The following is a 19,136-nucleotide window of genomic DNA, read 5'->3' as shown; positions in this document are numbered from 1 at the left end:
TTTGCTTTTTCTGCGCTCATCCACCATTCATTAATACGGACTATGCCACAAAAATCAACTTCCTTCGCCCTCTTCCATGCAAAATATTGTTTTCCAACTTTTCGGTTATGTTTTTTTTAGAAATAATTTGTTTGCTAAAAAGTAATTTGTTTTTTTTATGCTACATAAGAATTGTAGATATCAAATGACTCGTCAAAACTATCCCGTATAATGATGTTACAATCCTCCAATTAAATACTATTATCTATTTTCATGATTCATAATTTTTGGACACAAAAAAAAATTTCTTCTATCAATTTTTTTTAATGATTAGTAAAAGTTTAGTAGTATTTAATTTAACATAAAATTTTATTAAAAAAACTTACCTTTAATATTAAAGAATATCTTTAAATAGATTTGTCTAGTAAGATTTTAATAATGATAGAGAATATCGAATTCTTAACTATTTATGTTAATTCATGATGATAAATAAATTATATGTCTAGAATAATAACTCAAATTTATAAATTAAAAAATTTAATTTTTTTATGCCTAAATATTTTTTAATGAAAACATTTTATTTTGTATTTTCAAACAACTTTGTTTAACTCCAAGCGTATGGTTTAGTGGTAGGGGTTGATCCACGCTTAAGCAAGGTCAGAGGTTCGAATCCTGCCTTGTATATGCAGCCGCGTTAAATCTTGAAGCCAGCTATCCCACCCTTTGAGGTGCCTCCAACGTAGCGAGGATACTCCAGGACGAAACAAAAAAAAAACAACTTTGTTTTATGCATTGACCATTTAAAGGTCAATTTGTCAAACCACTTGTCGGAATTAAATATTAAAAAAAATATATCGTAAACCTTACCATTTGGAATTTTCGATTTTCAATCAAAAGTAAGTATTTTATTATTATTTTTCTGCTGAACATATCCTGATTTGTTCATTTTTATTCTCTACATAAATATATTTTTGCATAGATTGTTATTTATGAATCATTTAAACTGAAATTATTATACAACTGATCAACTAAATTATCGCTTGAATTTAGTCGTGTTTATATTAACAAACTTTGACAATATTACATAAAACTGATATATATTGAAAGTTCATGATCAGAATAAATTCACAAAATGTCATAATTATATACTTTTAAATATGTACATTACTCATAAATATTTGTTTAATGTTGATTTCATACTACTGTGTTAATTTTATTCACATATGGTAATAGTATTATTTTGAAAATCAGATTAAATTGGTGAACGGGTTAGGTGATTTGATCAAATAAATTATAGAATTGACCTGAAAGAAAAATTAGTCAAACAATCAAAAAATTCGGTAAATTAATATATTAACAGATGATTAATAACTTAATACATATTAATATAATTTGATAAAAAAATATATCGTATATGGTATAAATATATTAGTGGAAGATTAAGTGAAAAATTATTATATAAATATAAATTTTGTTATATGTTCTTACCATAATATAATAAGATTGGATATTAAAATTCTTTATCTTTAGGGTTTAGGGTTTAGGGTTTCATGTTCGATCTTTTTGTCAATCTTAATTTCTTTTGAGTTATTTGTATGAGAGATGAGTACTTATAAAAGGAATTTTGATGATTAAGGTAGTCTATATCGACCCATTTATCATATTTTATTAATATACATACCATGATTCTTAGTAACCATTCAACTACCCTTTCATAATTTATTAATATACATATTTTTGTTTTTTAGTAACTACTCAACTACTCCTTCAATTCAAGTAACCAGTCTCATATAGTTTTTTTTTTCTATATCATAATGTTTATCATTATAAACGTCTATTCAGACTTACGTAGTTTTAAATCATACTAGTCTACTAAGGTTGAATTAGCTAACCAATCTCTCAAGGTTGGATTAGTCAAACTTATTTATTCAAGTTAGTACACTAACTAAAATATACAAATTAGATATTCAATATTTTATATCATATACTTTTATTTAAATTATTCTAATACATTTATATTTATTAAATTATTAATTATCTATTATTATGCTAATAATATTATTAATACAAATAGTATATATGCTATAATTTCTTCTTTTTTTTTAATGGTGATAAATGTATCTTCAATTTCACTTTTTATGTATTACAAGTTATTACTTCCATTTATATATCATAAAAGAAATGTTAGCAAAAACATCTTTAAACATATTATTCCTAACATACTCTATATTAGGAACTAAAATTTGTTGAAAATCATAAATTTTTGTGTCTCAATTCTTATTCAGTATAGTTCACTTATATTTTTAATTTTTAAATAAAATTTAATTAATAAAAAAAGTTCTTGCAAAAAATTGTAATAAAGAGTATATTTCTAATATTTTTATGTAAAAAAACCAATTAACTTTGAGTTCATCACCTTTTTATTTATCTCTATTTTACTTTTTCTCAATCAAATAACATCGCTTATTTTTATTCTCCTATTTTTACTTTCTCTATCATATTCTATTTCTTTGCTACCAAACAAAACATAAAAGGACAAAAATCATACATAGGTTAATTGATTTATTTGATATAGAAAAATCATTAAAAACCCTGGTTAAAGTTGATGAAATAATTCGTTTTTAAAATTTGATATTGATAATTAGCATAATAAAAAAACAACACTAAGCAGGTGTAATTGTGATAGATTTATAATAATGATTATGATAGAGATTTGAGGGAAGGTGGAAACGCGTGAGGGAAGAGGAAGGTAGAGACTAGAGAGATAGAGAATGAGGCCATAACAAAAGACAATCTTTGAGTCTTTAAAGACTCTGTCCTTCTTCTTAAATTATAATTACAATTTCAGAATCACAGACACCACTCAGTATCTCAAACTCAAAACAAAGCTGCCTACACCAATGCCTCTTCTTCATAAACATGTCATTCAACATTTTCACCATTCATTGTTTTTTTTATTTTTTTATTTTGCGTACCATATATAAATTCAGGAATTTAATACTATTCATGCCGTAAGCAACTCCTGTGCTACATCATTGTCATATTAATTTTAATTCATTTTATAGATTGTTTAAATTTTAGCAAAATTGCTTGTAGAAGTAATTTTGTTAAAAAAATGAGATAGTAATAAGGTCAAAATTATAATTGTTATTTAATACTAAATTTATGATATATATAGGATATTATATAATCAAATATATCGAATATGGAATGTATATATTCGATTATATACATATAGTCAATTGTATATAATTTATGTTAAATTAATTATTCATTTAAAATAATTATTTTGCTTAAATAATAAATAAATATTTTATCAATAATTCTCTTCAGAAAAAATTTATCAATAATTATATAAATATTCATGTTTAATTATAAACTATTTAACAATTGTAATCCACTATATGAAACCACGATTAATTATAGTTTTAGTTAAAGTACTCATAGTCGATTATGACTCTTTTATAAATAAAGTGTTGATAATTTTGACCCAATAAATTTTTATTGATAAATTTATGTAAATTCAACTTTTGAAGAATAGAATTAAATTCTTTTGAGATCCATACCTATTTGTTCTATAATTTACATGAATCATCTCTTTCAAATACATTTTTTTCTCTCAAAATTTAACACTTTTAATGTGATAAAATGTACTTTAAAAAATAAAATACATTCATAATTGTTAATTATAAAATTTAAAATTAAAAATCATGATAAAAAAATTCTAATAAAATAAAATATAAAATTAATTATAATATCAATCATTAATTTTTAATTAATAATTTTTATTACACTTTATTTTCTAAAATACAATTTGTTACTTTAGAAGAATTAGATCGTTCAACAAACTATTGTTAATTCTAGCTCCTATTCATCCTCTCAATTTCATACTAAACCACCTCAAACACGTTTATATATGGAATAAAAAAATTATATTTTTAATAATAAAAAATATAACATTTTAGTTTATATAATTTAGTTTAGTCTTTATAATTATATGAATTTTATTTTTTAATTTATATAAAAATAAATGATAAATATAAAAATTAATATTATAATTTTAACAGTTAATGCTTGAATATTTATTGTAAAAAATTACAAATTTTATAAAATTAAGACTAAAATTATGAAATTAAAAAATAAAATTATAGATGAAATATTGTAAAAAAATGAATTGTGTAACTCAATTAAAATAAATCTATTTAATTCCTATATTTTCAGTTTTTTAATCTTTTTAATTTTTATTATTAACTTTTCTATATATAATATTATTTGTTTTATGTTAGTATGTAGAGATTTTCAACAAAGTTGAACTGATTTATAATAATTTCAATAATGAGTGTCATAAGTAAATGTACAAAAGATTTAAGAAATATAAAAAAAACTTAATTTATAATAATTTTAACAAAATAAATTCAATATAAAATATATAAAATTAAATTAATATATTTTTATATCAATACAATAGAAAAAATGTTTAAAAAAATAAAGTTTGAAATGATTAAAAAATTATAAGTATAAAAACTAAAAAAATATATATTTTAAATTATAGAAATTTAAAATAATTAAAATATATATATATATATATATATATAATTAAAAAAATATTTTAAATTATGATAGGAACTATTTAATCTATATTTTGTTAAATAAGAAATATTTATTTTAAAAATTTACAAAGGTTTAACACTTTTTATTCTGATAAACATTAATGCAGTTACCAACGCATCATCTCGAATTCTGTTTTGATGGAAGATGTGCAATGATCAATGCAATTGCAAGTTGTGTATGGGAACTGGCAAGGAAATGGTTTGGTCATTATCAAAGTGATATAAAAAATTCAAATGCTTATCAAGAGAATCTTTTTATAATAAAAATATTAATGTGCGATGAATAATTCAGTATTCACTGTAAATATCAAAAGTACTGATAATTAAAAGGTCGAATTCATTTGATAAATAAATATTCAATTTTCTAAACATCTTTCATTACACTATAAATTTTGTAAAACATAAAAATAATTTTTAAAAATTTAATAAGGTAAATAATTTTTTTAACAAGACACTTTTACTTATTTTTAGCAGAATTGATAAATATATTTGATTATTTATGAATGAGTGGAAATTTATGGAGACATTCGCACATCCATATTACATAAGTGTGTGTTATCAGTTCCATGAGTGGTCAACGTTGTTGGTCATTGCCATAGACTTGCATTTATGGTCTGGTCGTTAAAAATCATTAAAGTGGTAGATGTGTCACTATTTATGACTCATTACTCAAGCACATCACCTTGTTTTCTCAATTAGTAGACATTATTCTTTTTCCTCCTTTAGCAATGTAGTAGGACAGTAGGAGTATTCTTTTGTGTTGCATATTTTTTTTATGTTGAATTAATATTTTAACTATTTATTTATAATGAAGTTTTTCTTTTATTATTTTACTTATTTAAATATTACGTGTTGTTCTAAAATGAAGAATTTATCAACAAAAAACAGATCTAGGGGATTGTCCAAAAAACAAAGCACTCAAAGTGTGTTTTGTGATTTATACGCATTTAATAAGAAGTGTCACATGTAACTGTAAAATTATATTTATAATGGTTAGTTTTATTAATTTAATTGATATTGTGATTAATTGTTTAATTATTGTAAAATTCTAAGGATTTATAAATTTTAATGAGTTTTATTATTTTATGAATTATTTTAAACTAATGTCAAGTTGATCAGTTAAAGGAGGGTATATAATGTCTTTTTAAAAAAAATAAATTTCATAATTTTTTTTTTAAGTTAGGGAGAGAAACTTTAGAACTCGAAGAAAACTATCTTCTCTTCCAACTTCACGAAATTCTTCAACCTTTCTCCTGAGAATATAATTGTTGTTGATTGAAGATTCAAAGCTCTCAAAGCCAAGAATCAGAAAGTTGTAGCAATTGTGCAGAGTTAGCTCGAGAGACTCCATTTCCTTCTTCTTCCTCTATCTAGAGTGATCAGAGGCGAGGGGAGTTTGTAATTTTTTGATTACTTATTATCCTTGTTGATTTCTACTTGAATTGTTCTTGAATTGGATGAGTAAATTTTGTTGATTGGAGTTGAGTTTAAGTTTTGTGGTTTACTCTTATGAGAGGTAAATTGAGGATAGCTAGTGATAGATGGTTGCATGTTGAATCTAAAGTTAAATATGAGTTGCTTATGATCTATAGTAGTAATATTTGGTATTGCATGTTGTAATTTTTTTAAGATTTATGTGGATTGACCTAAAACGTTAATTTGTTAAGTGCACAATTCATCATCATGCTGAACACAACTTCATAACATTGAGTGTGATGAAGGATAAAGGCTCTCTGCCTCATTGATGTCGAACACAAGATTGGTACAACTAGTTTTAGTAGTTGTTTGACTGGCAACCTAGGTTTATGATTTTAGTTTTGGATTATTGTAGATGTGTGTGTGTAGAAGATTGTGATGTAGTTCCATTAAGGAACATTTATGTATTCAGTAGGCTATCTCCTCAACATATATGTTATTACATGTATATCTACGAACTATTTGCATGGTAAACCTTATGTAATTATATTTATATTTTTTTGTTGCGTTAGTTGTTGGGCTAAAAAGTGCATGAACCTATTAGATCATTACATTAAAGTCAACCAATTTGGTTCATTTGGGTTGGGTTACCATGGGTTGGTACTTTAAACATGTCAGTCAATTCCAGCTCACTTTCTAATGAGTCAAGAAAATTCTAACTTGACTCAACCCACCATAGGATGGTGGTTAGGTGGGTTGATTCGCCAAATTCTTTTAAATAAAAACAAGAAAAATAATTATGTGTTTCTATTTTTAATAAATAAAATAAAAAAGTTACATTTGTTCTATCAACAAATCAAGTCAATCAATGATTCAAATGCATAAAAAGAAAAAATCAATAAAAAATTTAAATAAATATGTAATTTTTTTAACTGTATTAGGTTAAATGGGTCAACCTAGCTCACTTTGGGTCAAAATCACTTGACTCGTAGTTTAAGTGAGTTTGGGTGGAATTTAGCAAACAATTGGTACACATTTTTATTTTCTGACTCAACCTAAACTGGATTCGTAATGAGCCAAGTTGACCCATGTTGAGATTTTCGTTAAAACTATTTTTATTAACACTTTAAATCACTTTTGTTCTATCAACGGTCTCAAACACGACAAGTATACCGGCCGTTCAAGTAGTAAAATTATCGTATCCATAGGGATTAGTAGGTAAAATAAGCATTTATTGACTATTCGTGACTAAAGAATAATTCCAAATTCATAGTTTGTCATGCAAGTTGAATTAAAGGTTATGACTATTGGAATGTAAGCTATAAAAATATTTGATTGTGAGTGGAAAAAGGTAGAAATGGTATTATGATTTTTGTGAGATTGTGGGGTCAGATTTCACCAAACGTCAGACTAATGTATCCTTAATCTCTTGTTACATACATTGCTTAGTCAACCCATAAGTTTACTCAAACCTAATCCCTTAGAGCAAGAGCCTAGGTGCGGATATTGAATATTAATTCCTTGAGTACCCAATATCTACACCTGCATTACGAGTTAGGGTTTAAGACTACTAATGGGCCAAGCTCCATTCCTAGATACATTTCCCACTAGGCATTTGTTTCAGGGCTAGTTTCAAAGGTTATTTTCCAATACCCAATGGAACCTATATCATGCAAGGAGAATCAATCAAAAGCAAGCATTAAGAATAGAAACATACACAACAATGAATGAAACAACATATATATATCATAAAAGCGTAAGGATTACAATAGAATTTGTTGGTTACATCTAACCCCACAAACAATGGGTAGAACCACTCAAAACAATGAGGGTAAACACAAAATAGAGATGAAGAGAGAATGAAGAACCGAAGGAAAGACCCACACACGAACGGCTCCAAGCTCTGGGAATCCCTTTCACAGCTCCTAAAACGCGCCCAATGTGTGAATGAGGAAGAAGCCCTCGAAAATGTCTTCAAATACGAGCTTGGGGAGTCAGATTAGGGTTACGCGCCCGACGCATAAGTCTTTGCGCTCGGCGTAGGGCCTTCCAGAGAAGTTGAGCACTATCTGCCTCAAGACACGCTCGGCGCAATTTCCTTTTAGGCCCGGCGCAATGTCTTCTAGAGAGTTTGAGTTACTCTCTGTCGCGATCACGCCCGGCACGGGTAGTCTCGCACCCGGTGCACATATGGCTTGCAAAGATGAGGCACTCTGTTCTTATCAAGCCCAGCGCGGGTCATCTTGCGCTCGGCGCAGTCACTCTTCTCTGCTCCTTAGCTCCTTAGGTTTCCAATCCTAAGGTCTTCAATCCTCAATTCTCTAGCTCAATACCTGCACAAAAAATGAGGTGTATTAGGGTATTGTTAGCTAAATTATGGGTAAGCTATATATGCACACAAAATGGATCAAAAAGAGAACAATTATATTGCAGTAGTTCAAAGAATGAGTGGAATTGCTCATTAAGTCTTGTCCAAAAAGAAGTATAATTGAGACTTAACAACCCACTAGGTTGGAGCTTATTTTAACACCTCAGCCGTTTGTGTCACATTTATGAATCCCAACTTTTCAAAGAATTACCCTCATAATCTTAGGGTGATTGCCATTTTGTTTTGATACCAAATCTATACATTAACTTATAAATCTGTTGGTATTAAATGTCTTGTTTCAGTAAACCATCAATAACCAGGTTCAACCTAGACTGATTCCTTAAGTTGTATTGTATAACATGTAGACATTGATGAAACTTGTAACCAAAATAAAAAAATATATCGATTGACTAAGATATTTGCGGTTTATTTTTAGGATAATTCAATTATAAGTGACAAATTTATGATTTTTTATTATTAATTTTATTAAGATTTAAAAAAAATTATTTGCACCAAAGGTTTTGTTATAAGTAAAACTAGTACGAGTAACTATTTTCAAGGCAAAGAAATTAATAAGTTAGTTTTGTTTTTATTTTTAAAGTTTTCTTTATACATATGACTAAATTAAGGATATGTGGTCAGAAAATGATAAAATATGATAAATAAATAAAAAAGATAAACTTAAACCTTATCTAAAGTTTGATGCACATCATAATAACAAACCGTAAAACATTATTATATATATTTTATATTTAATATATACAGATAAGATATTATATAAATTATATTTAAGTAACAAAATTTATCATTTATTAAAATTACATATAATTTTTACAAAAAAATTAGTACTAATTTAATTTTTAAAATTTTAAGCTAAAAATATAACTTGAATCATATAATATGAATTTATTTATTTATTTACGTTAGTTACTTTCTTAAAATAATATAATATCTTTAAAATTAAATTGTTTACAAATATTTTTCTAAAAACTATTCAAATGATTTTTTTTATATTTTAATATATATAAAATAAAGAACTGGGTGTAAATTTTATAATATGTATTATATAAATTAATATTATATAATATATTGTTATATATTTTATAGATTAATATTATATATTATATTTGTTATATTTATTATATATTTTTTATTTTATATAATATAATATTATATATAACATAATGCATAAAGAGAAAAATGAAAACTTATTCTATCCTATTACTTTTTAATCCAACTATCTTATTGGGATAGAAAAAATACACTAGATTATCAGGATATGATAATAAGACTCATATTCTGTTGACACAATAAACAATGAATTATAACATGATAAGATACCATCTTATCATATCTTGACAACTAATTGAACTTTAAGCATATGAAGATATGATTAAAGAATTTAGTTATCTATCAATTGTGGTAAATATTATTGATTAAGTTTTTTTTTAAATTATTTTATATTTTAAATTTTCAATTAATTAAATAAAATTTTGTTTGAATTATTCTTCTCTTAAGTAAACATTTTTTTTGGTTAGAAAATACTTATATTTTATCAATGTTATTGGGGCTAGCTATCCCACCCTTTGAGGGGTTCGAATCTTGTCTTGTGTATGTAGTCGCGTTAAATCTTGGGACCAGCTATCCCACCTTTTGAGGTGCCTCCAACGTAGCGAGGAAATTAGTCACTACTATCAACGATAGATACTCTAGGGATGAACAAAAAAAAACACTATAGATCTTATATAGAATCATAATTCTCAGGTGAAAAAAGGAATAATATATATATGACTAATTATTCCTTTGGTTCGTGATATTATTCATGTAATGATCTCATGCCGTAACTCGTAAAGAGGGAATCTGATAGGGCAATTTCACGTAGGCCCAAGCTCCCACCATATTGGGCCAAAGATTACAAACTGGAATAGTTTTGTTTGTTTAAGTTTTGAGCCCAAAATGTTTATTCGTTTTCTTCCAAGGTCTCTTTAGACCATTGTAAGGGGTATTTAATACCTGGACATCTCTGGTTTGAGGATTATGATAAAATTTTGAATTAAATATTTCTTAGTTTTATTCTAGTAGTCCTAGTTCTTACGGTAGTTCCTATCAGAATCATAATTCATAAGTCATAAGGGGAGATTAGTTTTATGTAAAAATAAAAAATGAGAGAGAGAGATTAGGGGATAGTCATTTGATGATTAATTGTACTAATATTGTAAATGGGTTAATTACATGTGTATTAATATAGGTTAAATAGAGTCTTTAACTAGATTCGTATAAGACAGATATACGAATCACAACCTTTGAGTACCAAGCTTTATTTGAAGTCTAACTCAGGATCATCTAGGGGTAGAGGATCAATTTAATAGTCCAAATTAAAATTATTTCAAGTCACTTTTCTCTATAAAATTATAGACGATAGAATAGTAGATGCATGGCAAATAGTGAAGATACCTTATGTTTTTAATGCATAGAACAAAATTCTTAATTTTGTTTTTTCCCTTCTCATCATCATGGTTTGTTTGAGTGTTTTCTGGACATTAATCTTTGTAGTTATCATCGTCAATTTTTGTTTTTCATGCATTCCTGGACAATAGAATGTCAACCTATATTTTCATAAAATCATATGCCGATGGTGAGTATTAATGAGAGCACTCGGGAATCGATTTGATGAAAATAGTTAGCCTTGACCAAATGATTAATATGATCACGTTAGTCGTTGTGTCTACGATTCATAGTTTCATACTATGTCTATGTATGTTTATTTTCATTTTATTGTATAAATTATTAAACATTATGTATGTGAGTTTTCTTAATTCCTATGTAATTGGTACTTAATGCGATCAGCGTTAAGGAAATATAAGATCACAATACTAATTGTAAAAGTTGTCTAGAGCAAATTAAAAATCATGAACATCACTTTTTAATTACTCTACTATTTAAACTTGAAACCATTAAGTTATTCATCCCATTTGAGTTATAATAAGAATATCATTTTATATCTAATATAAATTTAAATATATTTTAATCTTTAAACTTAAGATAAATTTATTTTTAGTTCTTTAAATTTGAATTTGTTTTTATTTTAGTTCTTATAATCAAGTTTTGTTAAGAAATATATCATATTATAGTATAAAATCTACTTATTGATATATTTGTTAGTGAAAATATCACATTAAATTAATTGATTATGTATAATCCTATCTTAATCCATCACTTTCATATATGTTATTGATAACTTGAAAAAATTAAAATAAGATTTTTGAAAATTACAGGAAATAAAGATGATAATTTTAAATTTGAGAGATCAAAAATAAATTCATCCTATATTTAAGAGATTAAAAATATATTTCAACTTATAATATAATTCTGAGAGTTAATTATATTTTTAAAATGCTTATTTAATGTTTAATTTAGCTTAAAAATAATAAATATGAAATTCATATAATAAAATATAAAAAAATGAATAATAAAATATAATTTATTATTTAATATATTTTTCATATAATAATATAAATTTTCCAACGACTTTTTTCTTTTATTCCCTTTTTAATTTCATTGTCTTCTCATCTGGTTTAACACCTCATTATAATATATATATATATATATATATATATATATATATATTACTATTTATCATATGAAAAATATATTAAATAAAAAATACCAATATTATATTATCTATTTTATTTTATATTATAGATCTAATCTCCTTTGAATTTTTAAGCAATCATAGTTTGGAAATTCGACTTAAACCCATGGATTGATCCGATTTGACTGAAAATCAGACTTATAATCGATTCAAGCCAATTATAATATTTGAGTAATTAAAATTATTTAATTAAAAATTATAAAATAAAAAATTACATAATTATAATATTTGAGAAATTTAAATTGTTTAATTAAAATTTAAGAAATGAAAATCACACAATATTTTAAGATTAAAATTGTTTAATTTTAATTTTAGAGATAAAAAGTGTAATGAAAGCTTAGCAAACCTGCTCCAGTGATTTGGTCACTAACGTCCCCAAAGTGCATGTGGGCTCTCGACGTGGATACCTCATTCAATGTCATGGCTAATGCTTCCTACACCCACAGCAATTCTCCTATTTCAAACCCAAAATGAGAAGACTGAAAAGTACACATAAAAGCCCATTATCCAGCAACTATAATTGACGGGTACTGCCGAATCCCACAGCCCATATCGTCAGTTTCTTTACTATCGGGCTAGGAAAGCTGTGGAAAAAACATTTAAAGTTAAAAACAACAATAATAAGAAACAAATAAATACGTGAATAAAAATAAGTCAGAAAAATAATAAAAATAACTACTAAGTCTAAGTGTCACACTTTTTCCTTTTTCTCTTCTCTAATTTTTCCTGCGCTAAACACGGAGCAAATGATTAATAGTAATTGGTGATCCATTATAGTTAAAGTGTGGATGACGTTAAAAGTAAATGGTTAATTGACAACTTGCAAACTTAATTATAATGTTTTATACTGTGATGCAATAACAAGTAAAGCTGTTGAGATAGATAGATATTATGAACCAAAGTTTTTATTTTAAATTCTTTGGATGTGTAAAAAATTCTTATATTATGAATTTAAATTACGTTAAAAAAATCATTTCATAAACAATCATGTGTTAATAAAATAATGCCATTGTCTCTATATAATAGTAATGAATAAATTCTCTTATAAAAAAAATAGTAAAATCATTAGTGGGATTAATGGATTGGTAATAAGATTACATAACTAGTCTTAAATTTAAAATACTATCACAAAACTAGTCTTAATTTAAGCGGAAAAAAAAATTGTCTCTAGACTACCTTATTTTTATATATTATATATCAAGATACGTGTATTTTATTTTTCATTTATTCTAAATTTATTTTCTTTAAATTTTATAAACTTACAAGTATATCTATTTTCTTTTGTTTCAAAAATTATGTTTCCATAATTTTAAAATATTTTAAAAATATATTTGAAAAATCTAATTTAATTTTGTATGGCATAAATGTTTAAGAACAAAATTATAATTTTCACGAAACTGCTAAATATCTTATATATTATACGAAGACATTAATTGAATTAAATTTCAAAATAAAAATAAAACATTTTAAATTATGAGAAAATAACTTAAATATAATAAACAAGTAAAATAACTAGTTAACTTAAAAGAAGGAATAAATTTGAATTTTTTTTAAGAGTATGAATAACTGAAATTTAAGATGAAAGAGAAGATTTTAATATAGAGAAAGCGAAAGTAATTTAAGCTAAGATTTGAGAGGAAATTTTTTAATATAAAATAAAAATTGAAAAACAATTAATAATTGAATTTAAAACTATGGAAAATAAGTGATAAATACTAAGAAATTCTTATAGTATAAGGAAAAAAAAATATAATAGGAGATTTTTACGTTCAAAAGAATTTATTTATTTTGCTATAATCATAGAAATAAGGTTAAGTCTATGATCCCAAGCAAATCATTTAAGCATGTCACAAATAGCCCAATCTTTGTGGCTGGAACTTACATTTATAATATAAAGGTGGCATCCTGAATTATCAGCTCTGATCACTGAGAAAGTTTCATAGCTTTTGCAATGAAACTAAATTAATTCAAATCCAGTGAACTCATGAAACCCCTGGATTATGTTAGAACCAAATGGGGTGACACGAAAATGTTATTCTCATAACCTCCCAATTCATGGAAGGCAAAAAAATAATGGGAAGAAATTCTGTACAAAAACAAACTATAAATCACCAGGGGAAAAAAAATATACAGCATGAGAAAGAGAATTCACTTGTTATAGCTTATAAACAAACCAAAACTGTGACTGCAAGCTTTGCCATATGCGGTAAAAAAGCTCAAGGGATCATGAATGATGTTGATAACTCCAGTAGAATTACTGAACCTTCCAAGAAAGGACTAGTAGACATAAGAAAGCCATGGATGCTTTAGTGCTTGTCTTGCAGTAGGCCTTCTTTTGGGGTTGATGCTAAGCAAGTGTCTGACAAAGTCTATAAACATAGTATCAGTAACCTGTAGGTGCTGCTCCAATGATGTCTCTTCTGGAATTATGTACTCCAATTGATCAGTGTCCTGTGTAGTGGGTACAATATTAAAGATTAGTTGGAAACGACTAAAATGGAAATTGAAAGGATTCAATTATGCAGATGAATTAAAGCCTTATTTGATTTTATTGTGCATAGTTAGTACATATGTGTACTCCCCTTTCAATTACCTCTTCTTTCTCACTCAAAATACTTGTACTAATCCATCTGAGTTTTTATTCACATCAACTTTACCTTGTTGGCTAACATATTCTGAGAAAGATAGTGGATTTTCATTGGCAAATTTGAAATTGACCACAATTTGGATGGATTAATATGAATATAAGATTATTTTGGTAAGAAGAACATATGATTTAATCAGCGCCCCTAAAGAAAATGAAGATAGATGTATTGCATTTTCATGTCAAATAGATCATATAGCAAGCTAATACTTCAAGAAACAAGAAGGGAACTTTTTTGCTGTTTTTCTCTACAAATTAATGAGTCAATAGACCTGTATTCAGCAGCAACAAGAAAAAGGTTTTACACCTATGATTTCATGAAAAACGACAAATAAAAAAAAAAAGGAACAGCCATGAAGAGGAAAAGTATAGGGGAAACAAACCTCATTTACAAAATAAATATCATATTCTTTGGTGAAGTACTTGTGCGTTTCTTGCCCCTTCACCAACATCTCCATATCAATGGAACCAAGCATTCCAATCATGCGTGCCAGAATCATCACAACTGCATCATTTGGAAACAGCACCTGCAAAAGACATAAGAATTTAGGAAGAGAAAATAACATTTTTTTAAAATAAATTATTCCTCAATCATATTAGCTTACCAAACTGAAAATATGGCTAAACAAAAATGTATTTCATTAATATCATAAAAAAGGCAAATTAGAACATACTTCACCAGAGCATAGTTCAGCCAAGATACAGCCGAGAGACCATATATCAATCTTTTCATCATATTGAAGGCCTAACATCACTTCAGGAGCTCTATAGGATCGGGACTGTACATATAGGCACAGAGTGTCTGTTTGGAAGCAACTACTTCCAAGATCAATAACCTTTATCTCACATCTTCTGTAACTTTTGATTAGAATGTTTTCTGGCTTCAAGTCACAGTGAACAATTCCCAAGCTATGCAAGTATTGCAATGCTTCCAAACACTGACGAGTAATGAGCTGCAAGAAGGATAACAAGTTAGAAACAACCCTCATCATTTAGACAACTTCTCTATTTCTTACAAGAAGTAATTATACTCAAATTGCTGAATTAACTATCCAAGAATGGATGACAATGGATTAACAGGAGGCACATATATTGGTCAGCATGCAGGTGTAAAGGATCAAGGGTTCTTTAGAGTCTAGACAACTAACTCTTGCAATATAACAACTGAATAAGTAATCATGTGTAAGAGGTACAAAAAGTATTGTTCTGTGTGAACAAACCTGCAATCTGTTCAATGTAAAATAGGCTTCCCCTTCAGATTCTTGGTTGAATTTCTGAAATTCATATAAGTTTGCCCGCAGAAGTTCAGTTACGATGAATAAATGCTCCTGTGAAGTTTTCATTCAAGATAAGCGACTTAAGACTTAATGGAACGGGAGAGGATATAGAAAGAAATGTTAATCATAAATTTCCGCTAGATCATTATAAAAGCTGTATAAAAAGGATTTATTTCATTATTTGTGCTCATAGTATATAGTCCAAAGTTTCCCTGTTAAGCATGTATTATTTCGCCAATATTTTGGCTACAGCTTGAACTAAACATTTCTACACATTATATGAAATCAATCCAGCTGTATATGACATACCTGATGGTAGAAATAGTCATAAAGGCGCAAAATGTGGTGTTTATCTGCTGGGTCATGCTTGTTGACAAGTTTTAGAAGCTTGATTTCATCCAAACTTTGATCAAAAAAGTCTTTGTCATTTTTAATAATCTTCAAGCAAACATCTATTCCCGTCTGAAGATCATGTGCCTGAACAACCCTACTGAAGGCAGCTGAACCAAGATATTCTGTTACATAATACCTTCCAGCCAACACTGTATTTAGCACAATGGGCAGTTCCTTGTTTTCTTCAAATCCAGTCCTGTAGATGCAAGGATTCATGATAGGAAATTATACTCAAATATAACATAAGTTTATTGAAATACCTAAAGAGCAAAATTGAAAAGCCATAATACAAATTCCATAATAAATAAACAGAGCCAAAATCATCATGCACTCAGTTAATGCCAACAAAGAATAGTTGAAGGCTCAAATATAAGAAAGTAAAAGCCAACAAAGTGGTATATTATTTCAAATTTTACTAACTCCTAGTCTCTTACACATTCAAGATCAACTTATTCCCAGCATTACCAGGAATATTTGGTAGATATGAAAATTTAGGATACAAAATCATCTTTAAAGCTAACCTGTTCTTTCTATGTATAATTCTCAGATCAAATACTTCGTATTCTTCCTCTTGAGTATACTTTAAGAGCTCATCATCTGTAGTATCATCTCCATCTGCAGCAACTTCTTGATCTTGACACTCTTCAGCTAATTCTCCATCATCTGCTTCATAGGTGTCAAGTCCATTTGTTAGATCTTTTTCAGTAACTTTGATAGTTAAGTCATAGGGACCCTTGTACTCCTTATTGCTGTCATTTTTAGTGTAGTAGTCAAAACTTTGATTCACAGTTAGCTCTGAAGTAGAATCAAAAGAGTTAATGTCCCCAACAACCTTCAAGTGAAAATCATTCAGACGGATTTCCTTCAAATTAGGGTAGCTGAAGTTTGTAGGATCCAAACTGCAAGATTCTCCTGAACCTGGACTGCTTTTGCAAAATGGAACTTCACAACTACAGGAAACAGTGTGATTTTTAGCCTTGCCCTCTAATTCCCCTTTAAACTGGTCATTGCTATCAACATGACAATTGCCTTCTGAAAAAGTCACAGTTCCATCCCCCACAGAGGAATGATTATAAAGGCATGCCTTGTCCATGTAACCACCATTACTATTTCCCTCTAATCGAAACTCCTCATTGTTGTAACTAAGCTCCAAATTGCCATGCTGGTTTTCCGTTTCTGCTGTCATGACAAACTTATCCTCACTTTGACACGCGAAGAAATCCGGCCCTTCAAAATTAGGAGTCATGAAGTGATCATCATCCTTTTCATTATACCAATATGGCTCATTTTGCATATCAAAATCGTGATAATCACGCGCTGTGCCAAACTGAGATAATCTTTCAGACGAAGAATCAGAATCATTCTGAGTCTGGGACGAGGAACGGATTCCATATGGATTTATAAATTCTGCAAAAACAACTAGGCTTTAGGGTGTTCTATTCTCCCACATTAGCGAATGGCACGCACCACTCAACCAAATTGATATTTCCAGAAATCACTAAATCATATATTTCTGACATAAATTAACGATTAACATTTGCATCCACTAAAACATAATTCCTACATAAACTCCTAAATACTGAATATAGTATGCAATTGAATTGTGATCGACAAAACCAAACACAAGAATTCAAATCCTGGTGATCAATTACGCGATTCAAATATAGAAATTGAAAAAAAAAAAAAATAACAACAAAAAAACATTAAAAAAATCCAAATCCAATTCAAGAATAGCAACAGCAGAGTAGAAAAACCATAATACAGTAACTAACTAACTGTTGAGGTCTCCCTTACTTCGAACGGAGTGTGATCACTAATCACTAATCACTAATCAGTGGTCAATTATCAGCACATGCAAATTGAGCATTAGCACCAAATAATTGAATTGAATTCGAAGAGCGAGAGAGACTTTGGAGTTAGGAGTACCTGCAGAAGAGACGCGAGAAGTGGAGGAGGCGGAGGCGATGCTGACGAACTCGTCGGAGCTGGATTTGGAGCAGTCGGCGGCGGCGGCGGCGAGGAGCGAGGGTTGCGAGAAGGATCGGAGTCTGACCGGCGGCGGCGGCGGGACCATGGGGAAGAAGAACTTCTCGTAGTCGAAGTTTCCGAGGTCGGTGTTCTGGATGATGTCTTCTCTGAGCGCGGACTCTGCTTCCGACAAGCCATTCTTCCTTAAAAAGTCTAACACTGCTTCGACGCCGTTGGACACAGCCATGGACACGACAAGACCAACGCAGAACTAACGTTGTTGTTGGTGAGCGCGGAGGGCAGTGACATGTGAATTAAGAAATACGGAAGGGACAAAAGCGTAATAAAACGCATGGTTTATGATGTGCATGCTCTCTCTCAAACACAAACGGGGAACATTATTCTCTCTCTTTGTTTTCTGTGTAAAACATAAGCCAAACCATGGGTGCTTAATGCTTATGCTTATGCTTATGCCTTACCAACCTTCAAAACACCAAGAGAGAGAGAGGTTTCTGTTTGGTTGGGGCCCAGAGACGTCGTCAGTTGTCGGATTCGACACGTGTAATCATCGTGTGCTGCCCACGTCATCTAAATGTTTTCTCTTTTCTTTTATGGTGAGAAGTCAACATGGCATGGGGACCTCGTTTTACTTTTTTTTTTTTTTTTTTCTCCTTTACCCATTTTTTACTTTTTATTTCCAGAACGTCTTTTTTGGGCATCCTTCCTAGCTTTTTCGTTCCAGACTTCATTCTTTTTCCTGAAAAAAATTAAATAACTACGTCAATAAAATTTCTAATCATAATAATACTTTTGATTTTCTTTTCAGTTT

The 19,136-nt window shown here is 28.2% G+C and overlaps 1 protein-coding gene across 1 annotated transcript; it reads right to left on the bottom strand.

Moving 5' to 3' along the window:
* Positions 1-13,952: 13,952 nt before the first annotated feature.
* Positions 13,953-18,765, bottom strand: LOC109791084 (Protein kinase superfamily protein). Its single transcript, XM_020350337.3, has 7 exons — positions 18,266-18,765; positions 16,861-17,746; positions 16,256-16,535; positions 15,890-15,997; positions 15,344-15,622; positions 15,053-15,196; positions 13,953-14,476 (listed from the first exon to the last, which is right to left on the bottom strand). The coding sequence occupies exons 1-7, from the start codon at positions 18,552-18,554 to the stop codon at positions 14,303-14,305; spliced, it is 2,160 nt and encodes a 719-aa protein (XP_020205926.1). The 5' UTR covers positions 18,555-18,765; the 3' UTR covers positions 13,953-14,302.
* Between the last annotated feature and the right edge of the window lie 371 nt (positions 18,766-19,136).

This window comes from Cajanus cajan, chromosome 9 (assembly GCF_000230855.2).
Source record: "Cajanus cajan strain Asha chromosome 9, NIPB_CcT2T_4, whole genome shotgun sequence".
NCBI classification, from domain to species: domain Eukaryota; kingdom Viridiplantae; phylum Streptophyta; class Magnoliopsida; order Fabales; family Fabaceae; genus Cajanus; species Cajanus cajan.
This window is presented reverse-complemented; position numbering and strand designations above follow the sequence as displayed.